General features: G+C 33.3%; 1 protein-coding gene across 4 annotated transcripts in view; it reads left to right on the top strand.

Annotated features, from left to right (window-relative positions):
- Positions 1–23,428, top strand: part of RIC1 (RIC1 homolog, RAB6A GEF complex partner 1) — a 103,001-nt gene that overhangs the window by 12,848 nt on the left and 66,725 nt on the right. For all 4 annotated transcript variants that reach the window (XM_015242579.3, XM_006208147.3, XM_015242577.3 and 1 more), the window contains exon 2: positions 15,233–15,340. In XM_015242579.3, the coding sequence (XP_015098065.2) occupies positions 15,233–15,340 (108 nt within the window). The remainder of the gene's footprint in view (positions 1–15,232; positions 15,341–23,428) is intronic.

Below are 23,428 nucleotides of genomic sequence, written 5' to 3'. Positions count from 1 at the left end.
GTGAGCTAGTGATGTATGGGGAGCTTGGCCTTTCATTGCTCTTGTCTATTCATGTTCACAGCCTCTCTGGAATACAGGGATGAGTGGAGAGCTTGGAACCTTCAGGTTTTTTCCTGTTTTTAAGTTCTGCCTCCCATTGAGCCAACGTTGTGTGGCAAGCTTATCTATTCCCGCTTCGACTATCTGATTTCCAGGGTTTTCTTGTTAAATTTCAGGCTTGTTGAGGGATGTGCTACTTACCCAAAGCAGGTCTGAAACTTCTGGCTAACAGTGCCATCAGCTTTCTCTGTTTGCTTTGTAAGATATGCTCCTTTTACCAACAGTGCTTCAGGCTGTATTGCACTCTGCTCCATATCAAGACAGCATGCCTTTAGCAGCAAAGCTGCTGGTTTTTAACCAACAGCCCACCCTGGTGACACTACTGCCTACCAGGCTTTGGTGAGGGGCTGGGTACAGTCCTGGCAAGAACATCATTTATAGCTACGTTTCTTACCTGAAGTTCCCAGCAGGTTTTCATGAATGAAATTTTCTTAATTTGTATGCCTTTGATGAGTTTACAAATATAACACTTGTCCCTTGAACAACACAAGGATTAGGGGTGTCAACCTTCCATGTGGTTAAAAATCTGTGTATAATTTTAGAGTCTGCCCTCTGTATCCACGTTTCCACTGTCCGCGGGTTCAGTGAACCACAAGTCGAGACGTACTGTAGTACATATTTATTGAATAAAATCTGCATATAAGTGGACCCATGCAGTTCAAACCTGTGGTGTTCAGGGGTCAACTGTGAAATGTTTCTTTTGACAGGTCAGTTTTACGGTGGTTTTGTGAGGGAGAGGATTTGCCAATCTCTTCACTCTGCCATTCTTGGAAGTCCTTGTGATTTAACTTTTGCTAAGCAATTTTATGTTCCCATAAGTCTTAATGGGGTAAAACTGGTCACATGAGCTGTTTGTGTCATAAAAGTCAGTTATAGGACATTTGGAAGAAATAATTCTTTGGTTTTTCTCTTCAAGCACATATAGTTGTTGATGTAATTGCTGTTTTCTTACTATTGTGAGATGGAGCTGTTTGGTTCTGTGTGTGTTTGAAGTGCTAGGAAGAGAATATATTTAAAGCCTGGTTATTTACAGTACCGTATTCAGTAGTTTTTAGGTCTCATTGTCTAACATTATCACGATTGTTATCACTTCCTTTAAAAACCAGATTCATTACCATCACCTCTACTGCCATTATCAATATCAGTTGTTTTTGAAGCACAAGGATAAAATTTTTGTTCACTTTTGTTCACTGTCAGTCACATGCAATTTAAACCCCATCAATTTTAAAAATAAAAACCTAAAAGAGCACGTACAAGCTAACAGTTATTAAGTGCAAATTGTATGTCAATCTCTAAGGTTTTTTATGTACATTATTTCGTGCAATCCTTGCAGTAACTTTGGGAGATTGGTCCCTATATTCCAAATAGGAAAACTGAGTCTCAAATAAAGTAATTGTGTGACCTAGAGGAAATTATTTAGTAAATGGCAGAGCTGAGATTCGTACCCACACTTAATGCCAAAGCTGGTTTTGTGGAGATTGTCCCATGCTGTTTCTTATATAAAGTAAGAATAATAAAATATGAAACAATCAGTTTGAAAGATAAATTGGTAACAACTCACTTAAATAAAACTGTATTCAAACAGTTCTATTCAGACTATTCAGATTGTTTAATAAATGCCCAGTAAATTTCAAGTACAGTGCCTAGAACCTTTTAGTACATTATATTGTTTAAGTTAAATGATACTGTTAAGTAAATTTTTGTTTTTGCATTTTAGACATATCCTTTTTATTTTACAAATGAGGAAACTGAGGCTGAAGGGCAGATGATTGATAAGCTTGGGTTTATCCACCCATTCTAATGTTGAACTGAGGGAAGATTTATGAAACTGAATTGGGAAGATGGTATATAGGAACAAGAAAAGTCTTGAAATATGGATGTATATTTCAAACTAGAAAAATGTGTATTGTTTAGTGTATTTAAAAATGTTTACTGTTTTTCTGGAATAGGAGAATTACCTAGTCTTCCTGAGTATTTTTCAGTTAACTAATTTCTATTTCTCCGAATCCAACTTAAAAAAAAATTTAACCAATTAAAAAAAATCTTTCTGAAGCCCTATTAGGTGGTTTTTCTTTATATGGTATATAAATAGTATGCAATAGTGAAGACTCCAAGCCAAATAGTACTTAAGATGAGTCTTCACTATGATACCATAATGGGCTGCTGTTGAGGTATGTTGGTCTTCTGACCCAGAGTTGGCACTTAACTATATGCTAGGAAATGGAGATAAATTATAGAGATTGCTTACCTTCAGCTCTATATAGAATTTGTATACAGAAATTTCCACCTCTGATTATGTCCAATTGTGTACACATATAAGACTTAACTGAAATGCTTCTCTAGAGGGGCCAGTACTGGTTTCCTTAATTCATGAGATTTAAATATTGTTTCACAATGTAAGAATACAACCAACCCCTTATTTTCCATATAAAATCTAATAAAATTTTTTTAAATGTACAGAACACCTGGATACTCACCACCTAGAATCAAGTTGTCAACATTTTCTTTATCATTTATTTGATTGGGTGTATATGTATATATATGTGTGTGTATATTTATGGGAATTCTTTGAAAATTGTAGACATCAAGATACTTCTCTGGTACCTAACTACTTAGTGTGCATCTTCTAAAAATGACTTTCATATATATAGCCATAATACGAAAATTAGTAATTCCCTAATATCTTCTGTTAAGGAGTTTGATTTTAAAATTTCCTCAGTATTTCCCAAATTACTTACATAGCTTTTTTTCTTATTTTAAAACAAAGATCTACTTGAGGTTCATGCATTCCATTGGATTGTTAGATCTTAACTAGAGATTATTACCTTTTAACCTTTGATAGTCTTCCTTCCCTCTCTCACTTTCGTTACATAGATTTATTTTGTTTTTAGTAGATTAGGCCACTTTTCTTGAAGACCACCCTCACACTCTGAATTTGTCTAGTTGGTAATGTTTTCCTGAATCCTCTGTATTTCTTGTAAACTAAAAGTTATGTTTAAAGGCTTGATTAGATTAAAGTTAAGCATATGAATACTCTGAATGATTTTTTATTTGTGAAATTAATTTTAAATATGTTTCCATTTGTTAATGTAATATTGCATAGGATAAAGAATAGTAACATGATAGAAGAGAAACAGCCTGGTTTCAAGAACTTGCAAGTGAGAATCAGATATTTCTCAAATATTAACTCATTTCGCATAGGAGAGACAGAAAATAACCAAAGTTAATTGACTGTCCTCTTCCTGTACATGAAGTTGATTATCTCAGTTTAATGCCAAGAGCATTGGTGTTGAGATTGAATCATCAGTTGCAATCATTAGCTTCTACCTTTAAGAAAAATTGCACTTTGGAATTCGAGGAATGTTTGAAGCATAAAGTTAATTATTCATCACTACTGACGTGGTATCAGTAGAAAAAACTGCATGTTACCAATAGGAGTGCCCTGTGTCTGCTTTGAAAAATATCTAACGGATTGTCAACAATTAACCAGAAAACCTTTTTTGAAAATCATCTAAAACATATTAGTAATTTTTCTTTCCTTTGTAAATAGCATTCAGTATACTTAAATGATGGCTTATTTATTAATTTACTTTTGGATTTTTTTTAATGCACAGTGAAGTGTTGATCTTAAGTGGATTTTGGCAGGTGTGTATAATGATATAATGACTACTCCAGTCAAGATTCAGAACATTTTTATTACTGCACAAAGTTCCCCGTGCCCACTTCTAGTCAGTCTGCCGTTCTCCCCCTTCAGTCATTGGGTGGTTCAAGCCCTAAACTGCCAGAGAGTTGGACTGATCTTCTCATTATTGCCTTAACTGTAGCAAGAAGTGGTATGTTACTAGTGTCTTAAGTAGGAATTTTGAATAAATTATTTCAGGGAGGGTGTTGGGAGTTTTGTTTTGTAGTATTTTTAATAATGTGATCCTGAGACATTAAGACAGCAATAATAATTATAGTGCTTATTGAGTGCTAAAGTACTTTACCAAGTGCTATATTATTTATTTCATCTTTGCAGAACCTACCAGTGAAGTAGGTTCTATTATTGTGTTTATTTTAAAGATGCAGAAACTGGAGCATAGGAGAAGTTACTTTTTTCAAGCTCTTAAAGCTAGTAAATGCCAGAGCCAGTATTTGAGTCTTGCATTCAGACTCCAGAACCTATATTTTTAGCCATTATATTAAATTCTCTATTAGTATTTGTGGGCTGAATAGACTTTTTTGAGCTTGCCCAGGAACCTAATCACCATTTTTAGTGAATTTTCCTACAGGAACAAAAGAACTCCAGTAATCAACTTAGAAAGTCAGGTATTGGAACAGTACTTGTTTAAAAGTTGGTGACTCCAGTTAAAAAAGTAGGCAATGGGTTTGAATAGATATTTCTCTGAAGATGATATAATATAGCCAATAAGCACATGAAAAGATGCTCAGTATGATTTAGTCATTAGGGAAATGTAAATCAACCCCAAGATACCAATTGACATACATTGGAATAGCTGCAATTAAAAGACAGTAACAAGAGTGTTGGCAAGGATGTGGAGAAATTAGAACCCTTATGGACTGCTGGTAGAAATGTAAAATAGTGCAGCCACTATGGAAAACAGTTTGGCAGTTCCTCGAAAAGTTAAACATAGTTATCATATGACATTAGCGATTCTGTTCCTAGATATATATCCCAAAGAATTGATAGCAGATGTTCAAAAAGAAACTTGTGCACGAACATTTAATAGCAGCACTTTTCAAAGTACCCAAAAGGTAGAAATAACCTAAACATCCATCAGCAGATGAATGGATAAACACAATCTACACAAGGGAGTATTACTTAGTCATAAAAGGATCGAAGTACCGAGACATGCCACAACATGGATGAACCTTAAAAGATTATGCTAAATGAAAGAAGCCTGACATGAAAGACCATATATCATATGATTCTTTTTATATGAAATCTCCAGAATAGGCAAATCCATAGAGTCAAAAAGTAGATTATTGGTTGCTAGGAGTTAAGGGGAGGAGGGAAAGGAGAATGACTGCTAATAGGTACAGAATGTCTTGTTGGAATGATTTAAAAATGCTCTGAAATTATATAGTGGTGATGATTGCACAACTCTGTTAATACACTAAAAACCAGTGAATTAGACAATTTAAAAAGTAAAAAGTTGACTTTAAAAGTCGGTGACATTTAGTTTATCAGACTTAATATAAATGTATAGCTACTTGAAAAGTGTAGAGTAGAATTTCCTGAAGGCTGGTATTAGGAACTCTTGATACTTTGTGATAATCTAGGGGAAAGATGAGTTGTTTAATCAGGTAAGCTTGGAAAATATACATAATTTATTTTATTAAGAATTACATTGTACATCAGCCTACTAATGGTATGCTAAAGCTCTATGGTAAAGAAACCTGTTCAGCTTTTAACACAGCATTTTTGTAGCTGGATTGATCTCTCCCTTTATTTAAGTAAACAATCACCAGTTCTACAGAACCTGTATTCTACAGGTATATTTGGTGCATCCAGCATGGAAACCACTGGCCACATGTTATTAAAATTTTTAATTTATTAAGAATTAAGTAAAATAAAATCAGTTCCTTACAGTACCCACATTTCAAGTGCTCAGTACTCACATGTGACTAGTACGTACTGTATTGATTGCATAGTGCAGATATAAAACATTTCTCTTTTTGCAGAAAGTTTGATTAGATAGCCTTAGTAAAGACATACAGTAAGACATACTGTCACAACATATTTTTATTTATTCTTGGTATCTCACTTCTCAATTATTATGGAGCATTACAAAGAGATAATGTTATAGGTTGAATCATATCCCCCCCAAGAAGATAAGTTGAAGTCCTAACCTCCCAGTACCAGAAAGTACTTTTTATACAGAAAGATTCATGCATTACTTGAATCTGTGTTGCCATGTGTGGTGATGGACTTCTTTGAATGTACGTGTATTTAGAAACTTAGAGACAGGCAGCGCTGAAAGGAGTGAAATTGCCTACTGGGAAGGATTCTTTTCATAGAGTCAACAATTAATTGAGGGGCTTTAAACATGTTGATTTTTGTTATTTACAGAGTCAGAGTAGTACTTATTAACATCTGTGCAACATGTGTGTGTGTGTGTATATATATGTGTGTGTGTATATATATATGTAAAACATCACTATGCTGTACACCAGAAACCAACACAACATATAAATCAACTGTACTTCAATTTAAAAAAAAAAATCTATGCTGAGTGTAAGTCACTAGAAAAGAGGTGAGACTGAAGACTGCTGGTTGTCTGCTTTACATAAAAACTTAGCAATTTCAAAAGCCTGCATTATTGTACATTATTCTTTTGTTTCAGTATGAGTACAAGCAGAGTGTACTAGAGCAAAAACATCAGATTTGTTATGCTTTCTGACTCCCAAATTAGAAAAGTTAATCATTTTGAGAAGTGAAAAGTTTATGAAATAAATATTGAAATAATTAAAAATAAAAAATTAGTAAATACTAAAACATACTATGATTTTAAATTAGTGATTAAATATTGTCACTCTGATTGACTCTTTTACCTTTATTAATCCAGTAGGCAAATTATCATCATTGCTTATTGTAACAACAGAAACCTTTTTGATAAAGTCGTTTTACCGATTGAATAGGTTAATGTTTCCTTTCTCATCAACATTAAAAAAATAATCTTTCAAATAAACAGGTCAAATAGAGCAAAGATGCCTAAATCATCAAAATTAAATATAAAGATACAGTTTACTCTAATTTGTGTCTTATATGTATGTATTTTAAGGTAACTAAGCAAATTATAACCAGTTTTTGGTTTTTTCTTCTTTTTGTCCCTCCTCCGTCATAGTTCTGGTTACTCCTTTAGGCTTTTGCAACAGATTCTGAGTAGGTCTCCCTAAGCATGTTTTTTTCCTCCCTTTAATTAGTTCTTCAAAACACTATCTAAGATAACTTGTTTTTAACTTTTAAACAGCTTTTTTGAGCTATAATTGATATAATGTAACTTGCATGTATTTACAGTGTCAGTTTGATTAAGTTTGACATGTATACACTCAAACCGTCACCATAATCATGATAATGAACGTATCCAAACCCCCCCAGATGTTTCCTCTTGTCTCTTTATAGTTGCTTCTCTCTCCCCTCCATCTCCAGGCAATCACTCTTCTGCTTTTTCTCACTATAGATTAGTTTGCATTTTCTCGAATTTTATATATATGAAATCATGCAGTACATAGTTGTTTTTGGTTGTGCACTTTCACTTAGCATAATTATAAAGAGGAAATTAACATTGGTACAGTATTATTAACTAAAGTACAGATGTCATTGAAATATTCCCCAGTTTTTCTGTTGATGTTCCTTTTCTGTTCTAGACTACTTTACACAATGCATATAGTTATTTCTTTTCCATTCTGTAACTACTGCTTAATTTTTTCTTGTCCTTTATGACCTTGATCCTTTTGAGGAGTACTGGTCAGTTCATTTTATAGAATCTGTCAGCCTGAGATTATTTGATTTTCTCATGAGCAGAATGAGCTTATGTATTTTTGGCAGAAATACCACAAAAATTTTCTTCTCAGTATCATATCAAAGAATTCATGATGCTCATATATCTTACCATTGGTGGTGTTTACCTTGATCACTTAGTGTCTGCCAGCCTACTCTACAGTCAAGTTACTGTTTTTCCCTTTGTAGTTAAAAGTAACTTGAGGAAGATACTGTGCATATCCTGCACTTTTGCTCCCTGAGTTTAGCATCCATCACTGGAACTTGTCAGCAGCTATTATGTGGTGTTTATCTGATAATGATTCTCTTCATCCCTTTTTCCTTCAACATTTATTAATTGGAATTCCAATATAAGAAAAAGCTGTCCTTATGCTTCCCTTTTCCTTTCAGTTACTTATGTCAGTATGTTTTTCAAATTTTGTGTTAAAATCTGATACTGTAGTATTTTATTTGAATTTTTTGCCTATTTAAAAAAATTGCATTGTTTATTTTCTTAGATTAAAAAATTCTTCATTTCTTCTGGATACAAGTCATTGATGCAGATATGTGATTTGTAAATTTTTTTTTCTAGTCCTTTTTTTTTATTGAAGTATAGTTGATTTATAGTGTTGTGCTTTTTTTTAGTTGTGTCTTTTAAAGAGAAATATTTAATTTTTATAAGGACCAGTATGTCAGCTTTAATAATATTTCTTTTGTGAGCCATGATTTTATGTCTTATCTAAGAAATCTTTGCCTAACTTAGGACCATGAAAGATTTTCTCCTATATTCCTGAACTTCGATGGATTAGGTTTTATATATAGGTTTGTAATGGGTGAATAAGTTAATTAAAATAGGTGAATTAATATTTCTATATGGTGCAAAGTGTAGTTTGAAATACTTTTTTCTTCATATGGCTGTCCTATTGTTCAGCACCATTTATTGAAAAGATGATCATCCCTCCGTTGAATTGACTTTGTACCTCTCATTTAACTTGTCTATTTCTGGTCTCTAATCTGTTTCATTGATCTGTTTGTCTGTCTTGATGTCAGTACCACACTGTCTCGATTACTATAACTTCATAATAGATTTCAAAGTCAGGTAACAGAAGTCCTTCAACTATATCCTTTTTAAAGGTTGTTTTGATTTTCTAATTTCCCTTTCAGATTCAGGTTTCTCTTCTAATTTATTAAAATAAATTCCTAACGATCTCCCCAATTATATTTTCTTCTCTTCATCCGTTACAAATGCTATCCAAGGTACTTTTGTTTTGGAAATAGTAGAAGAATTTTATAGATAAGGATTCAGATTCTACATTACAACTAATTTTTAAGAAAATAACCCTATCAAGTTTCAATGTAGTATTGAAGAATATTTACCATTATTTTAAAAGTCCACCTGTGTAAGTGGATTCTCTTCATATACTTCAGTTAAAACTACATGTCACAACAGACTGAATGTAAAAGTAAATCTATGAATCTGGTCATGGTCTATTTTACCACACTTTGAACAGATTTGTAAAACAGTCCACTGACTCACTATTTTCTTTTTGTTTTAGAAATACAATTACTTAACAACATAAATAACATATTGTTAAGTAATTGTATTTCTAAAACATGAAAGGGTTTTTTCTGTATTTTATTGTGATGCAAACACTTAACATGGGATCTGCCCTCTTAAATTTTTAAACATGCAATATAATATTAACTATAGATACTGCCTTGTACAGCAGATCTCTAGAACTATTCATCTTGCTTCACTAAAACTTTATGCCCATTGATTGATTAGCAACTCCCCATTACCCTCCCTATCCCCAGCTCCTGGTAACCACCATTGTATGCTTTGCTTACTATGAATGAGACCATTTTAGGTACCTTATATAAGTGGAATCATATATCATTTGTCTTTTTGTGACTGACTTATTTCACTTAGTAAATGTCTTCAGGGTTTACCCATATTGATTCATATTGCAGAATTTCCTTCTTTTTTAAAGCTGAATAATATTCTATTGTATGGATATACAAACATTTTGTTCATTCATTCATCTGACAGTGGCCATTTGGGTTGTTTACATATTTTGGTGGTTGTGAATAGTTGTGTAATGAATATGGAAGTATCAGTATATCGTCCAGATTTTTATTTCAATTCTTTGGATAAATACTTAAAGGTAGGATTGCTGGATCATGTGATAGTTCTATTTTTAATTTTTTGAGGAACCTCTTTTTTCCATATTGGGTATTCTGTATTGTATTTCCAGCAACAGTGCAGGGATTCCAGTTTCTCCACATCTTCACCAACATTTGTCTTTTGTTTTTTTGATAATGGCCATTGTAATAGTTGTGAGGCGATATCTCATATCATGGTTTTGATTTGCATTTCCCTGATAATTAGTGACATTTTGCATTTTTCTCATACCTGTCAGCCATTTGTTTGTCTTTGGAGAAATGTCTGTTCAAGTCTTTAGCCTATTTAAAAAATCAGGGGGGTAGGAGGGATAGACTGGGAGTTCAAAATTTTGTAGATATTGACAGGCATATGTAGAGTAGGTAAAAAAGATTATACTGTATAGCACAGGGAAATACAAACAAGATCCTGTGGTAGGTCACAGCGAAAAAAAATGTGACAATGAATATATGTATGTTCATATATAACTGAAAAATTATGCTATACACTGGATTTTGACACAACATTGTAAAATTACTATAGCTCAATAAAAAATGTTTAAAAAAATCAGGTTATTGAGTTTTTCACTGAGTTATAGGAGTTCCTTACATATTTTAGAAATTAACTCCTTACCAGATAATATGGTTTGCAAATATTTTCTCCCATTCTGTAGGTTGCCTTTTCACTCTATTGATTGTTTCCTTTGTTGTATAGAAGGTTTTTAATTTGATGTGGTTCCACTTGTCTATTTTTGTTTTTGTTGTATGTGCTTTTGGTGCTATTAATGAAATCATTGCTAAGACCAATGTCATATTTTCCATATGATTTCTTTTAGAAATTTCACAGTATCAGAACATACCTTTAAGTCTTCAGTTCGTTTTGAATTGATTTTTGTGTATGGTGTTAGATAAAGATCCACTTTTATTCTTGTGCATTCTAGTTTTCCCAGCACAATTTGTTAAAGCGACTATACTTTTTCCATTGTTTATACTTGGAGCCTCTGTTGAAAATCAGTTGACTATGTATGTGTGGGATTACCATGGGGCTCACATAAAATGTAGTTATAACAGTGTATTTTAAGCTAGAAACAACTTCAGTTAAATTGCATACAAATATTCAACACTTTTACTTCCCCTCCCCCATACTTTGTTACTATTGTCATAACTTATGCATATTTATGTTTTGAATCTTAATATATTTTTAGATGTAGTTATTTTAATTCATACTTTTGCCTTTTAACTTTTACAGTAGGATAAAAAAGGGTTTACCCACCACCATTATAGTATTACAGTATTCTGCATTTGTCTATATATTTACCCTTACCAGCTAATTTTATACTTTTTTATGCTATTGTGTTGCTGCTTAGTGACCTTTCAACTTGAAGAGCTTCCTTTAGTATTTCTGGTAAGTAGGCTAGTAGTGATGAACTCCTTCAGCTTTTGTTAGTTTGGGAAAGACTTTATCTTTCTTTCCTTCTTGAAGGACAACTTGCCAGTTACAGTATTCTTGGTTGGAAACTTTTTTTTTTCTTTCAGCACTTGGAATATATCATTCTACTCTCTTCTGGCCTGCAAGGTGCTGCTAAGAAATTTGCTTAAAGTCCTGTGGAGCATCCTTTGTACATGACAAATTGTTTTTCTCTTGTACTTTCAGAATTCTCTCTTTGCTTTGACTTTGGACAATTTGATTGTAATTTGTCTCATTGTGGATTTCTGAGATTCTTTTCTTTTGGGTTCTTTGGGCTTCTTGGATCTGGATATCCATTTCCTTCCCCAGATTTGGGAAGTTTTTAGCCATTATGTCTTTGAATAAGCTTACTAGTCATTTCTCTTTCTCTTCTTCCATGCATATATTGGTCTACTTGTTGGTGTCTCACAAGTTCCTTAGGCTTTTTTTTACTTTTTTTTTTTCATTTTTCTTTTGTGATTGAATGATTGCCAATGATCTTTAGACCTTCTTTTCCTTCTTTCTGCTTGATCTAAGCTTCTGTTGAACCGCTCTAGTGAATTTTTTATTTCAATTATATTCTTCACCTGCATGATTTCTGTTTTGTAGTCGATCTACAGACACACACACACACTTAATATTTTCTATGTCACTGAAATTCTAACTTTGTTCATGCATTGTTCTCCTAATCTCAGTGAACAGATTTTTTTAATGTCTTTATGATGGTTATTTTGAATTATCTGTCTAGTAAATCATACAGCTGTTTTTGTTTGGGTCTCTTTCTGGAGATATATCTTGTTTCCTTTGCAACGTGTTTGCCTGTTTCTTCATCTTCCTTGACTCTTTGTTGGTGACTGTATTGGACAAAACAGCCTCCTCTCCAGTCCTCATGAACTGGCCTCAAATAGTAAAAGATCCCTACCAATCAGCTCAGCCAGGGATTCTAATGGCCTGTGAAAACTTCATACTAGTACATCATGCTTGCTTTTTTCTTTGCAAATCCCCCTCCAGGGAGAAGCTGGAGGCTGGGTTTTTTTTTTGTTGTTGTTCACCTACTCTGTGTTTAGCGAAGGGGAGGGACTATGGCAACTGCCTTCCCAAACCTCTGTCTCTGTTCTCACAGCTAGAATTTTCCAGATCCTATCAGCACTCTGAGACAGGGAAGACAGAAGACATTCTTTGAGTAGCCCCCATGAAAATCAGGGTTTTGGACATGTGGACCAACTTTTTCTTTTTCCAGGGAGGAATTGAGAGCTGGAATTTTGTTGTTACTGTTGTTGCCTCTGCTAAAGTGCGATGAGGAGCTGTGGTGACTCCCAGTCCAAGCCACTGTCTCTGTTCTCCATCAGATAGCTAGATTATGCTGGTTCTGACAGTGCTTTGAGACTAGCGAGATACTGGCAAGCTTGTCCTCTAGGGAGCCCATGTGAAAAGACTGGGCACTGGAAGCGCAGACCACCTCTTTTCCTCTGCAGAGATTAGCTGGAGGGTTTCATCTTGAGTGTATGGCACTGTGTTGGTGGTAGGAATTTTGGCAAGAGGGTGTTCTAAATTTCCCTACCAGCTTTAATGAGTCTGATCTTACATTCCCAGCACTTAAGTGCATTTCAATTCACTTCTGTATTTCTCACAAAAGGGAATCTTTCTGTGAATTATTGCTGAATTGTTGTGAGGGAAAGAGGATCCAGGACTACTTATTCTGACATGTTGCTGATGTCAGTCCCCCCAAGGTATTTGTTTTTAACTTTTAATTGTTATTTGAAGTACAGACAACTAATGCCTATCAGTTTTAATGTGTCTGGAGCTTTATTAGCTTCTTAGGAACTTTTGTATTTCACTTTTAGAGATTTAAAAAACCCTTTATGGGGATGACCTATGTAACTTTGGAAAATGGCATTGTAACTGGTTATTTTAAGGCTAAAGAAAAAGGAGTTGTCCATAAAAAAAATATTCTATTTGCTAAGTTTGTTTTATAGGGATATAGGTAGAAATTCCAAAATATATGCATATAGTAAGGTTGAACAAAGAACTAAAGTAGTTATATGAAATGATAGCCAGGTTTCTCATGGTCAAGAAAAAGTTCTAAGTAAGTAAGGCAGAAGGCTAGAATGAACCACTTGTGCTTGATTGTAGTCACATATGTTTCTTTTTATAAGTATATGCATAAATTGGAACAAGTATGTAGAGATACGTGTGTATATGTGGGTTACTATAGGATCATATATTTCCTGTCGTGTTTGCTGAGAGGACCTAGAAGCAATGACACTCCACTAGCAGTAAGCATCCTTTCAGATCTTGTTTTCGAAATACTCTTTCTAATAAAAGAGACAGGAGTCCCTGAAAAAAAAAAAATCACTGATTCTAGGGCAAGGGCAGGCAGAGTACGAGATGATCTTGTGGAGCTTCTTGTAGTGCCAGAAAGTGGATGCCTAGTTGTTTCAGCATCATTCGTTGAAAAGACTATCTGTTCTGCATTGTTGCCTTTGCTCCTTTGTTGAAGGTCAGTTAACTAGGTTTATGTGTGTCTATTCCTAGGCTCTATTCTGTTTCACTGATCTATTTTCTATTCTTTTGCTAATACCACACTATCTTCATTACTGTATCTTTATAGTAAGTCTTGAAGTTGGATAGTACTAGTCTTTTGACTTCATTTCCTTCAATATTGAGTTGGCCATTTTGAGTCTTTCGCCTCTTCATGTAAATTTTAGAATCATTTTGTCAATATCTATAAAACGATTTGCTGTGATTTTGATTGGGATTATATTGACTCTGTAGATCAAGTTGGGAAGCATTGAACGCCTTGACAGTTTGAGTCTTTCTATCCATGATCTTGGACTGTCTCTCCACTTATTTATTCTTATTTGATTTTGTTTTTTAAAATTCGTTGTTTTCCTCACGTAGATCTTATACATATTTTGAATTTATACCAAGATATTTTTTGTTGCTATTTCCACTTGTTCTTTGCTGATTTATAGGAAAGCTATTTACTTTTGTATGTTAACATTACATGCTGCAATCTTGCTATAATCACTTATTTCCACAAGATTTTTTGCTCATACTTTGATTTTTTTATATAGGCAATCATGTCATCTAACAACAAAGGCAGTTGTATGTGTTTCTTTTCAATCTGTATATCTTTTATCTCCTTTCCTTGTGTTATTGCATTAGCTAAAATTCCCAATATGATTTTGAAAAGAAATGGCAAGAGAGTATGTCCTTACCTTTTTCCTGATTTTATCAGGAAAGCTTCTAGTTTCTTCCAGTGAGTATGATATTAGCTATAGGTTTTTGTAGATGTCTTTGTCAGGTTGAAGAAGTTCCCATATGTTCCTAGTTTTCTGAGAGTTTTTGTCATGAATGGGTGGGTGTTGGATGCTGTCATATTCTTTTTCTGCATCTGTTGATATGATTGTGTGGGGTTTTTTTTCCCCCTTTCACCTGTTAATGCTGGATTAAATTAATTGATTTTCAAATGTTGAACCAATTTTGCAGATCTGTAATAAATCCCACATGATTGTAGTATATAATTCTTTTTATACATTGTTGGATTTGATTTGCTAATCTTTTGTTGGGAATTTTTGCATCTATGTGCATGAGAGAGATTGGTCTGCCATTTTATTTCTTATAATGCCTTTGCTGGTTTTAGTACTAGGGTGATGCTGGTCTCATAGAAAGAATTAGCAAGTATTCTCTGCTTTTATCTTCTGGAAGAGACTGCAGAAAAATTTGTAATTTCTTCCTTAGGTGTTTGGTAGAATACACTGGTGAACCCATCTGGGCCTGGTACTTTCTGTTTTTGAAGGTGATTAATTATTGATTTAATTTCTTTAATAGATACAGGCTTATTCACATTGTCTTTTTTATGGTTTTATTGTCTTTTTTATTAGACTATTTAAGCTCATGATTTAATATTGGATTGTGTTACCTTTTATTACACTTACAGAATTATTAAACTACTTTTAGAGTATTCTATGATGTTACCTTAAATTTTATTTGTATATATTTTTATGAGATATTAATAAAATAAAACTGTTTCCTTCCAGCCTAGTGTGTTAATCGTAACCTACAAGGAACCTGAAAAATCATCTTCGCAGTTTGGATCCTACAAGCAAGCTGAATGGAGGCCGGATAGTACCATGATAGCTGTGTCAGTAAGTAGATTTTCCAACTTTAATTTTTTCTTGTGAAATCATTACACTTTAAATTTGATTCTTGCAGATGAATTCCTTTCACCCTTTCACACCCATTATTATTTACCTTCTGTGACAGAAATTGCTGTACTGATTCTTCTCTTCAGGTTTCTCCTGCTATATCTTCTTTCTTGATTCTTCTACTTCCCCCATCCCTAAATGGTGCCCATACCCTTTTCTGTTTATTCTTCGCACTTTCCTGTTTTGTCCTTGAAATCTAGTCTAGATTTTTAAATCTTCCATTTATATTCACATAGTTGTCCCAGATTTATATTTTAAATTCTACTTTTTATTCCCAAGGATGTTTCACAAAAATGATAAACTTTATGTGTTAATGTCATACTAAATTCTCAAATTCATTTGGATCTGTTTGTACATTTTTCCTCTGTTCTACTAATGGGCTTAGATCTAGTTAATTTCACCTTCTCAGTTTCTGTTTTGTCATTATTAACTCTTGGGCTGTCATTACCACCTAATTTGAGTTAGCAATAACGCATGGTTAACACTGAGAACCTTTTGTGTAAGTACTGTTATAACCAGATTATGTGGATCATCTCTCTCAATCTTTAAATCAACACTTTGAAGTAGATACTGTTATCCTTCATAGTAGATAAGTATACTGAGGATCTGAGAAGTTGTGTTGTCCAAGGTTGCACAGATAGTGTATACTGGAGAGAAGGGCTTTAAACTAAGGTCCTTAGATTCCATTTACTGTCCTCTTAACTACTACAGTAATTTCTCTTTCTACTTTCAGTCCTCTTCCTGTTCATGCTATGTTATGCTGACTGGGTTAATCATCTGAAAATGGCTCCATAAGGTCAGAAATACTGAGTAGTTCCTCACTTCTGCAGCAGTGATGTGCAGACTGCCAACTACATACAATATCTACTCTGCTGCCTGTTTGTGGATCATGAACTAAGAATAGTTTTATGTATTTAAATAATTGGAAAAAACCAAAGAGGAATAATATTTTTGACACTTGAAAATTATATGAAATTTAAATTTTTATTGTCCGTAAATAATGTATTCTTAGAGCATGAAAATGTAATTTACATGTCTATGGCTGCTTTCAAGCTCTAATGACTAAGTTGAGTAGTCCTGACCATGACCATATGTGGTGCCTTATCTCTTCACTCTCCTGCTCAATGCACTGTAAGTTGTAGTAAAGCATTTATAAATTCAGTGTTTCAAGCGCCATGCATATCAGTATACTGTGACATTTTGTATTATATTATTACTAGTGCAGACTGATCATGTCAAAGTGATAAAAGAAGAGAAAAATAGACTTTGAATGCCATGCTTTTAAAGCACATAGGAGTGTGGATTATTTTATTATTAAATTAGATGGCAAAATATTGTGTTTATTATGCAATAACACTATAGTGATGCCAAAAGAATCCAGTATAAGTTGGCATTACCCCACTAAGTACTCATCACAGTATTCTCAACTCACTGAAATTATCAAGAAAAATTAGAAAATTTAAAATGGGATATCTCATCCCATTAGAATATTTTCATAAAAATAAAATATTAATATGAAGGTGCAGTCATTGTGAATTTACGTGGTTCTTGTGATGAATTGACAGATGTTAATACATGAGCAGTCAAGGCAGAGTGTGAAATGACCAAGAATTACTCCTCCTGAATAGCGTGTATGTAACAACTTCAGGTGAAAGACTTTTCAAAGAAATTGAGAAAACACTAATTCTAATTTAGTACAGCCTGGAGTAGAATTTATTGAGGTGTTTTAATTGATTTTAATTGATGGTGGTAAAAATATGGAGCAGAAAAAGGCTTAGTTGGACAAGTTTACAAAGGTTGTGTGCACATGTAAGCATTTAAAACCTATGATTATTTTAAGTTTTTGTCAGAAATAAAACCTGAGTGTACTGACTTGCCCAAGTCCACAGCCATTTGCTGGCTTAGCAGTCAGTGGTAAAGATTTTTTGTGGATTTTTTGAGCACAGGTCTGAGATTGAAATTTTTTGAACTTTAAGAACCACCCTCAACCACTTATGAGACATTGAATGACTTTGGAAGATAGCTTTGCTACAGAGTTGATAATATTTCCTAATGAATACAGTCTAAAATAATAAGCAAAACAGTACTTTTATGTGAAATTTATATGTGGTTAAGCCATCTTGATGACAGAGTTTGAATTACAAGTAATGTCAGGCTACTTTTTAATACTTAACTGCTGTCAAAAGTTAAGGAGAAGTAAGATCTCTAGTTCCAACAAAAACTAGCAATAGATATATTTTCTGAGCTCAAACCACGGTTCTAATAGCGTTTTTCAGACTTTGATGTAATTGCAGAGGAAATTTCCATATTTCAGAGTCCACTTAATAGTGCAAATGAAGAGTGCTTCCACCTAATCTTCAATTGAAAGTGATTACAATATAATGACATATTAAAAGGCACAAATAGGAGAAATCTAGTAGACTTTGTAATTGCCTACCAAGTGATGAGTATATTCATTTAAAAATCATATGCTTGTAGACTGATACCAGTATTTGGCAGTATTTGTCTGAAAAGACATTTTAAAATATAAAATATGTAAAATAACATAACAGAATAGCATGAAGAGAAAACTTTGCAATCGATTTTGATGATAGGGAATACTAACTGTAAACCCCAATTAAGCAGAAAATATTATCCCCTCAAAAAGAGTTTCATTCTCTTTACTGGATGTGTATTACAAAGAAAAACTACTTAGTTCTTAGTACTATTATATTTAGAACTTTGTAACAAGAAAATTAATGAAAATTTTCGCTCTGTATTAATCTTTTTGTTATTGTTGTTTTTCTGTATTATGCTTTGGCATCTTGGGGTCTTGCTGACCCTGGAGAGACTGCCTCTCCCAGGGGTAGCCAATTTCTTGAGATATTAAAGAATTACCCACGTAAGTTCCTTTCATACACAAACGAAGCACTTCTTAGCCTGCACCCCCAACCACCTCCTTTGTGGAACTCTTTAATTCAGGCCGCTATTCTTTTGCCCTGATTCCCCAGAACCAGATACCAGATAACTAGAAACAACCTCTACACCCCAGTAAAGTGGAAACAGTCCATTAGCTTTATTTTTAGAGCAGATGCAATTTCATATTAACTTATTAACCTTTTGCATGCACTAAATATTAGGAAAACAAAAAATTAGAAATTATTCCTGTTCTCAAATTGGGGAGATAAAATACATACATACGAGAGGATAACAAACAATTGAATATTTTGGCTACCGAATATCCAGTTTTTATTTTACCTAGTTATTGCCTGTAGTCTTTCCCTAGAAGTTTATGGAAATGTCATGATGAGTATAAGTTTAGCTTTTGTATTCTGGTTTATATTAAACATATTAAGTAAATGCTGACCTGATTCAGGTGATTTAAGTTAATTCATCTCTGTATGATTTAAAACATGAATTAACATTTCCGCTTACATGAATTTTAATATGATGTTATAAGTAGACTTCATGAAAAGTAGACTTTTTTTTTAAGAGCAATTCTAAGTTAATAGCAAAATTGAGGGGACGATATTAAGATTTCTTTTATAATCCGTGCTCCAGCATATGCATGGCCTCCCCCATTATCAACATCCCCCATCAGAGTGATACATTTGTTACAGCTGATGAATCTGTTTTCACCATCTTTATGGTACATTCTTGGTGTTGTATCTTGTAGGTTTGGACAAATTTATGGTGCCATATATCCACCATTATGGTATATATAGCGTAGTTTCACTGCCCCCCAAACCTTTTGTGCTTTACTTATTCATCCCTTTATCTTCCATAACCCCTGGTAATCACTCATCTTTTTTATTGTCCTCATAGTTTTGCTTTTTCTGGAACATCACATAATTGGAATCATACAGTATGTAGTCTTTTCAGATTGGCTTCTTTCACTTAGTAATATACATTTAAAGTTCCTCGTCTATTCATGGCTTGATAGCTCATTTCTTTTTAGCACTGAATAATAATTCATTGTTTCGATGTACTCTAGTTTATATTCACATTCACCAACTAAAGAACATCTTGGTTGTTTCCAAATTTTAAGTTATGAATAAAGCTGGTATAAACATCCATGTGCAGATTTCATGTGGACATAAGTTTTCAGTTCTTTTGAGTAGATATTAAGAAGTATGATTGTTGGGTTATGTGGTAAGACTGAGTTTAGTTTTGTAAGAAACCACCAAACTGTCTTCCAAAGTGGCTGCACCATTTTGTATTCCCATTAGCAATGAATAAGAGTTCCTGATGCTCCACATCTTTAATAGTGTCATTGTTTTGGATTTTGGCCATTCTAAAAGGTGTATAGTGGTATCTCGTTTTAATTTGCATTTTCCTGATGACAGAATAATGGAACATCTTTTTTCATAGGTTTATTTGATACCTGTCATATCTTTGGTGAGAGATGTCTGTTGAGGTCTTTGGCCAATTTTTTAGTTGGGTTGTTTGTTTTCTTATTTTTGAATTTTAAGAATTCTTAGTTTATTTTGGATGAAAGTCCTTATCAGATATGTCTTTTGCAAATGTTTTCTGCCAGTCTGTGGCTTGCCTTTTCATTCTTTTGACATATTTTTTTGCAGAGCAGAAGTTTTAAATTTTAATAAAGTCCAGCTTACCAGTTTAGTATTTCATTGATTGTGCTTTCAGTGTTATATCTGAAAGTCATCATCAAACCCAAGTCATGTACATTTTCTGTTACGTTATCTTCTAGAGTTTTGTAGTTTTGAAAATTGGATTTTTCAGAAGTTTTAATTTTTAAGTTATAAGGTTGATTCATGTCCAATGAAGAAAACCTGAGAAATGCAGAGAGTAACAAGAAAAAAATCAGTAATTTGACCACTCACAGATAATCAGTTTTTGTGTGTGCTTATATCTTTTTCATGGATATTTCAGATGTGCTTATACATAATAGCACATAAATTTTGAAAGGCTATTGAAGTCTATTTGTTTTTAAATCCAAAGTGATATTAATATAAGTGACTGCTAATGTCACTTGTTCATGGGGAGCACATTTGATAAATATGTGAGTTTAATACATAGTGGATTATTTAAAACATGACATTTTTTCTTTACAGGTGACTAGTACATAGCTTTTTTGACATATGAAAATTGTCTCACTTCAGCATTTTTTGTAACTTGATTTTGAATGTTTGCATAAGATTCTGATACAGATGAGTGGATTTTTAAATTGATAAATACAGAAATTTTCATTATTTGCACACAAAATTAGGATCTTAATTTACACATTACTTGGCAATTTGATTTTTTTCCATTTAGTATATTATGACTATCCTTACAGATTAATATATATACTTGTAACTTACTAATTTTAGTATTTGTGCAATATTCCATAGTATGGAAGTTTCTTTCTTTCTTTGCTATTCTTAATGGATGTTTGGCAACTACAAACATTGCTATAATAAACATTAATTGTATCAGTTCCTAGAGTCATTCCTAAGTGTTCTTAATATTCCTGTGTCCCTACATTTATGCCTGCATTAAATTGATGAAAAATCTTGTCATTTTAATCTCCGTTTAATTTCTATTGCTGGTGAGGTTCAGCATCTTATCATATATTTATCGGCCCTTTGCAGTTCCTCTTCTGCAGATTGCCTGTGTTCTTCTGCCTATCTGCATGTGTGGTAATGTTTGGATGCCAGACATAATGATTTTACTTTGTTGTGTGCTGGATATTTTTCAGGCATTGTAAGTCTTGAGCTTTATTCTTGGAAGCAGTTTTGATTTGTTCAGGTGTTGTTTTATGGTTTGTATTGCAGGTTTGGGATAGTGCTCAATCTAGAGCTAATTATTCCCACTTCTGAGATACTGCCTTTCTAGAATTATCACAGCCATGCCTGAGGACTGCCTTCCTGAGCATTCTAATCAATGCCCTTTGTGTTATGAGTCTTGCTGGTGGGATAGGCACTGTTTTCAGGACTGTTTGAGCACCATGCACTGTTAGCTTTACTAACCCTTTTGGTGTCTCTTCTGCCTTGGTAGTGTATTCACATGCATGTGCTTACTGGTGCTCTTCGATTCTTTCTCTGTGCAGCTCTCTTGTCACTGGCACTGTCTTGTAAATTGTAACTGTCTTGTTCTTTCTGGACTCTAAGCTTCATCTCCTCAACTCAGGGAGTCTGCCAGGCTCTAATTTCTCAAAAGAGTAATATCTCACCTCAGTTCAATCATAGAACTTACCTCAGTTATTTCCCATTTCTCAGGGATCACTGGTCTGCATTGTTTGGTCAGTGTTTAGAAAAGCATTGCTTCATATATTGTTTGGTTTTTTGTTTTTTTATTTCAGATGGTAGCATAAATTGACTTCAGCTTAATCTACCTTGGTGGGAAGCAGAAGTCTGTCTTTGTTTTTGTATTTTTTTTTTGTTGTTTTTTTTTTTTGGTGTTCTGGTAAACAATGTGATAATACTAGGAATAATAATTTTTGAAGACTACTCACGTCAAGAGATACTCATCACCTACCTATCTTTGAAAGAATGTGTTATTTGAAACTATTTCTGTCATCTTGCATTTAAATATATTCATGTATGTGAATGTACAAAGTCTGAAAGATTATAAAAAATGTTAGATCATTATTTCAGTGGTATGATTAGGAGTGATTGATATTATGTACTTGAACATGCATAATAAAGAAGTAAAGCTAAAATGGAAAACACCACTTACAAACTAGGGTAAAGAATTAGAAAGTGGTAGTCTTATTTCAGCCTTATTTGAAACCTAATATGACAGTGTATTGGGATAGAAGATATTTCTCTGGATCTTCAAATCTTTCTTAAGTTATTATAGAAAACTTTGTTATGTGTCATTGAGGTCAGTTAGATTTAATACAGTTAGATTTAAATTTCCTCCTGTTTATAGAGAATTACTGTTCGTAGTGTGTATGTCACACATCAATCATAAAATAATTTTTAAAAATTATTTTGGGGTAGCAAGTGAAAACTTCTCAAATGCCGAAAGCAAAATACAAACAAACAATTAAAAATAATGACAACAACATCAACTGCCACCACCACACCTAGGTCTTAACCTCTTCTTTCTAAAATACGTAATTAGCTGAGGTAGTTTACATGGTTTTCAAATCTTTGTTACTAGATTTGCAATTGGAAAAATGGTGTTAAACGTTAATATTCACAGCTTTCTGAATATTTGTTGCATTATTATTATCCTTTTACGTTATTGTTTCTAGTCCTTTTTCTTCTAAGTGGCATTAACAGAGACAAGTCTTTTCTCTGCCATTCTCTACTTAAGTAGTGGTTTCCTTCTTTTATCCTCTTAATAGCCCCTATCCTTATGACCTTATAGCCCTAACCCATAGATACACAAAAGAGAGAGACATAAAAAGACTTGTCATATAAGTTGCCTACACATTGTTGGGCCTTAGTAATTAAAGCTGCATAATCCAGTAGTATGCCTTGGAGAATGAAAAAAATATATTTAAAATATGGGATAATAACAGGAAAGAGAACTTGGAGGTTCTTTATCTTTTGGAGGTCCTTTCTCTTCTCATTAACTTAGGAAAATTAGTTTTGAGGTGTGTATGTATGTATGCCAGGAGAAGTTATTGGGATTGTTGCCTAAAGATCAAGCAATACACTTATTTGCAGTATTTGGGGGGTAAGAAACAAAAGGCCAGCATGGCATAATAACAGATTTGATATAGTTACATAACAGTGCTACTTTTTAAGGATGATCATTTACTACCAAAACTTTTTAAAGTTATTCAAGGGCAGGACTGTTAATGAAATTATCAGTGATGGGTATCATTGAGCTCTGGAAATATATAGCATTTAATGTACGTACAGAGCCATAGATACTTGGTAAAGATGATTGATACAGAATACCACGATAGTAAATTGAGCCACTATTTGTAATTTCATCTAATATATTGTATATATAAAATTTCTAAATACTGGTGCAAAGTGATGCTATATTTTCACTGGAATTATAGTCTATAAGCAAAATTCAGGATATATGATTAGCATTTAATATTCTGAAATGTTAAACTTTTGACCTTAGTGACTAATATTCTGG

The sequence above is a fragment of the Vicugna pacos genome, chromosome 4 (genome assembly GCF_048564905.1).
Source record: "Vicugna pacos chromosome 4, VicPac4, whole genome shotgun sequence".
Taxonomy (NCBI): domain Eukaryota; kingdom Metazoa; phylum Chordata; class Mammalia; order Artiodactyla; family Camelidae; genus Vicugna; species Vicugna pacos.
Note: the sequence above shows the minus strand (reverse complement) of the source record. Positions and strands in the feature narration are given on the sequence as shown.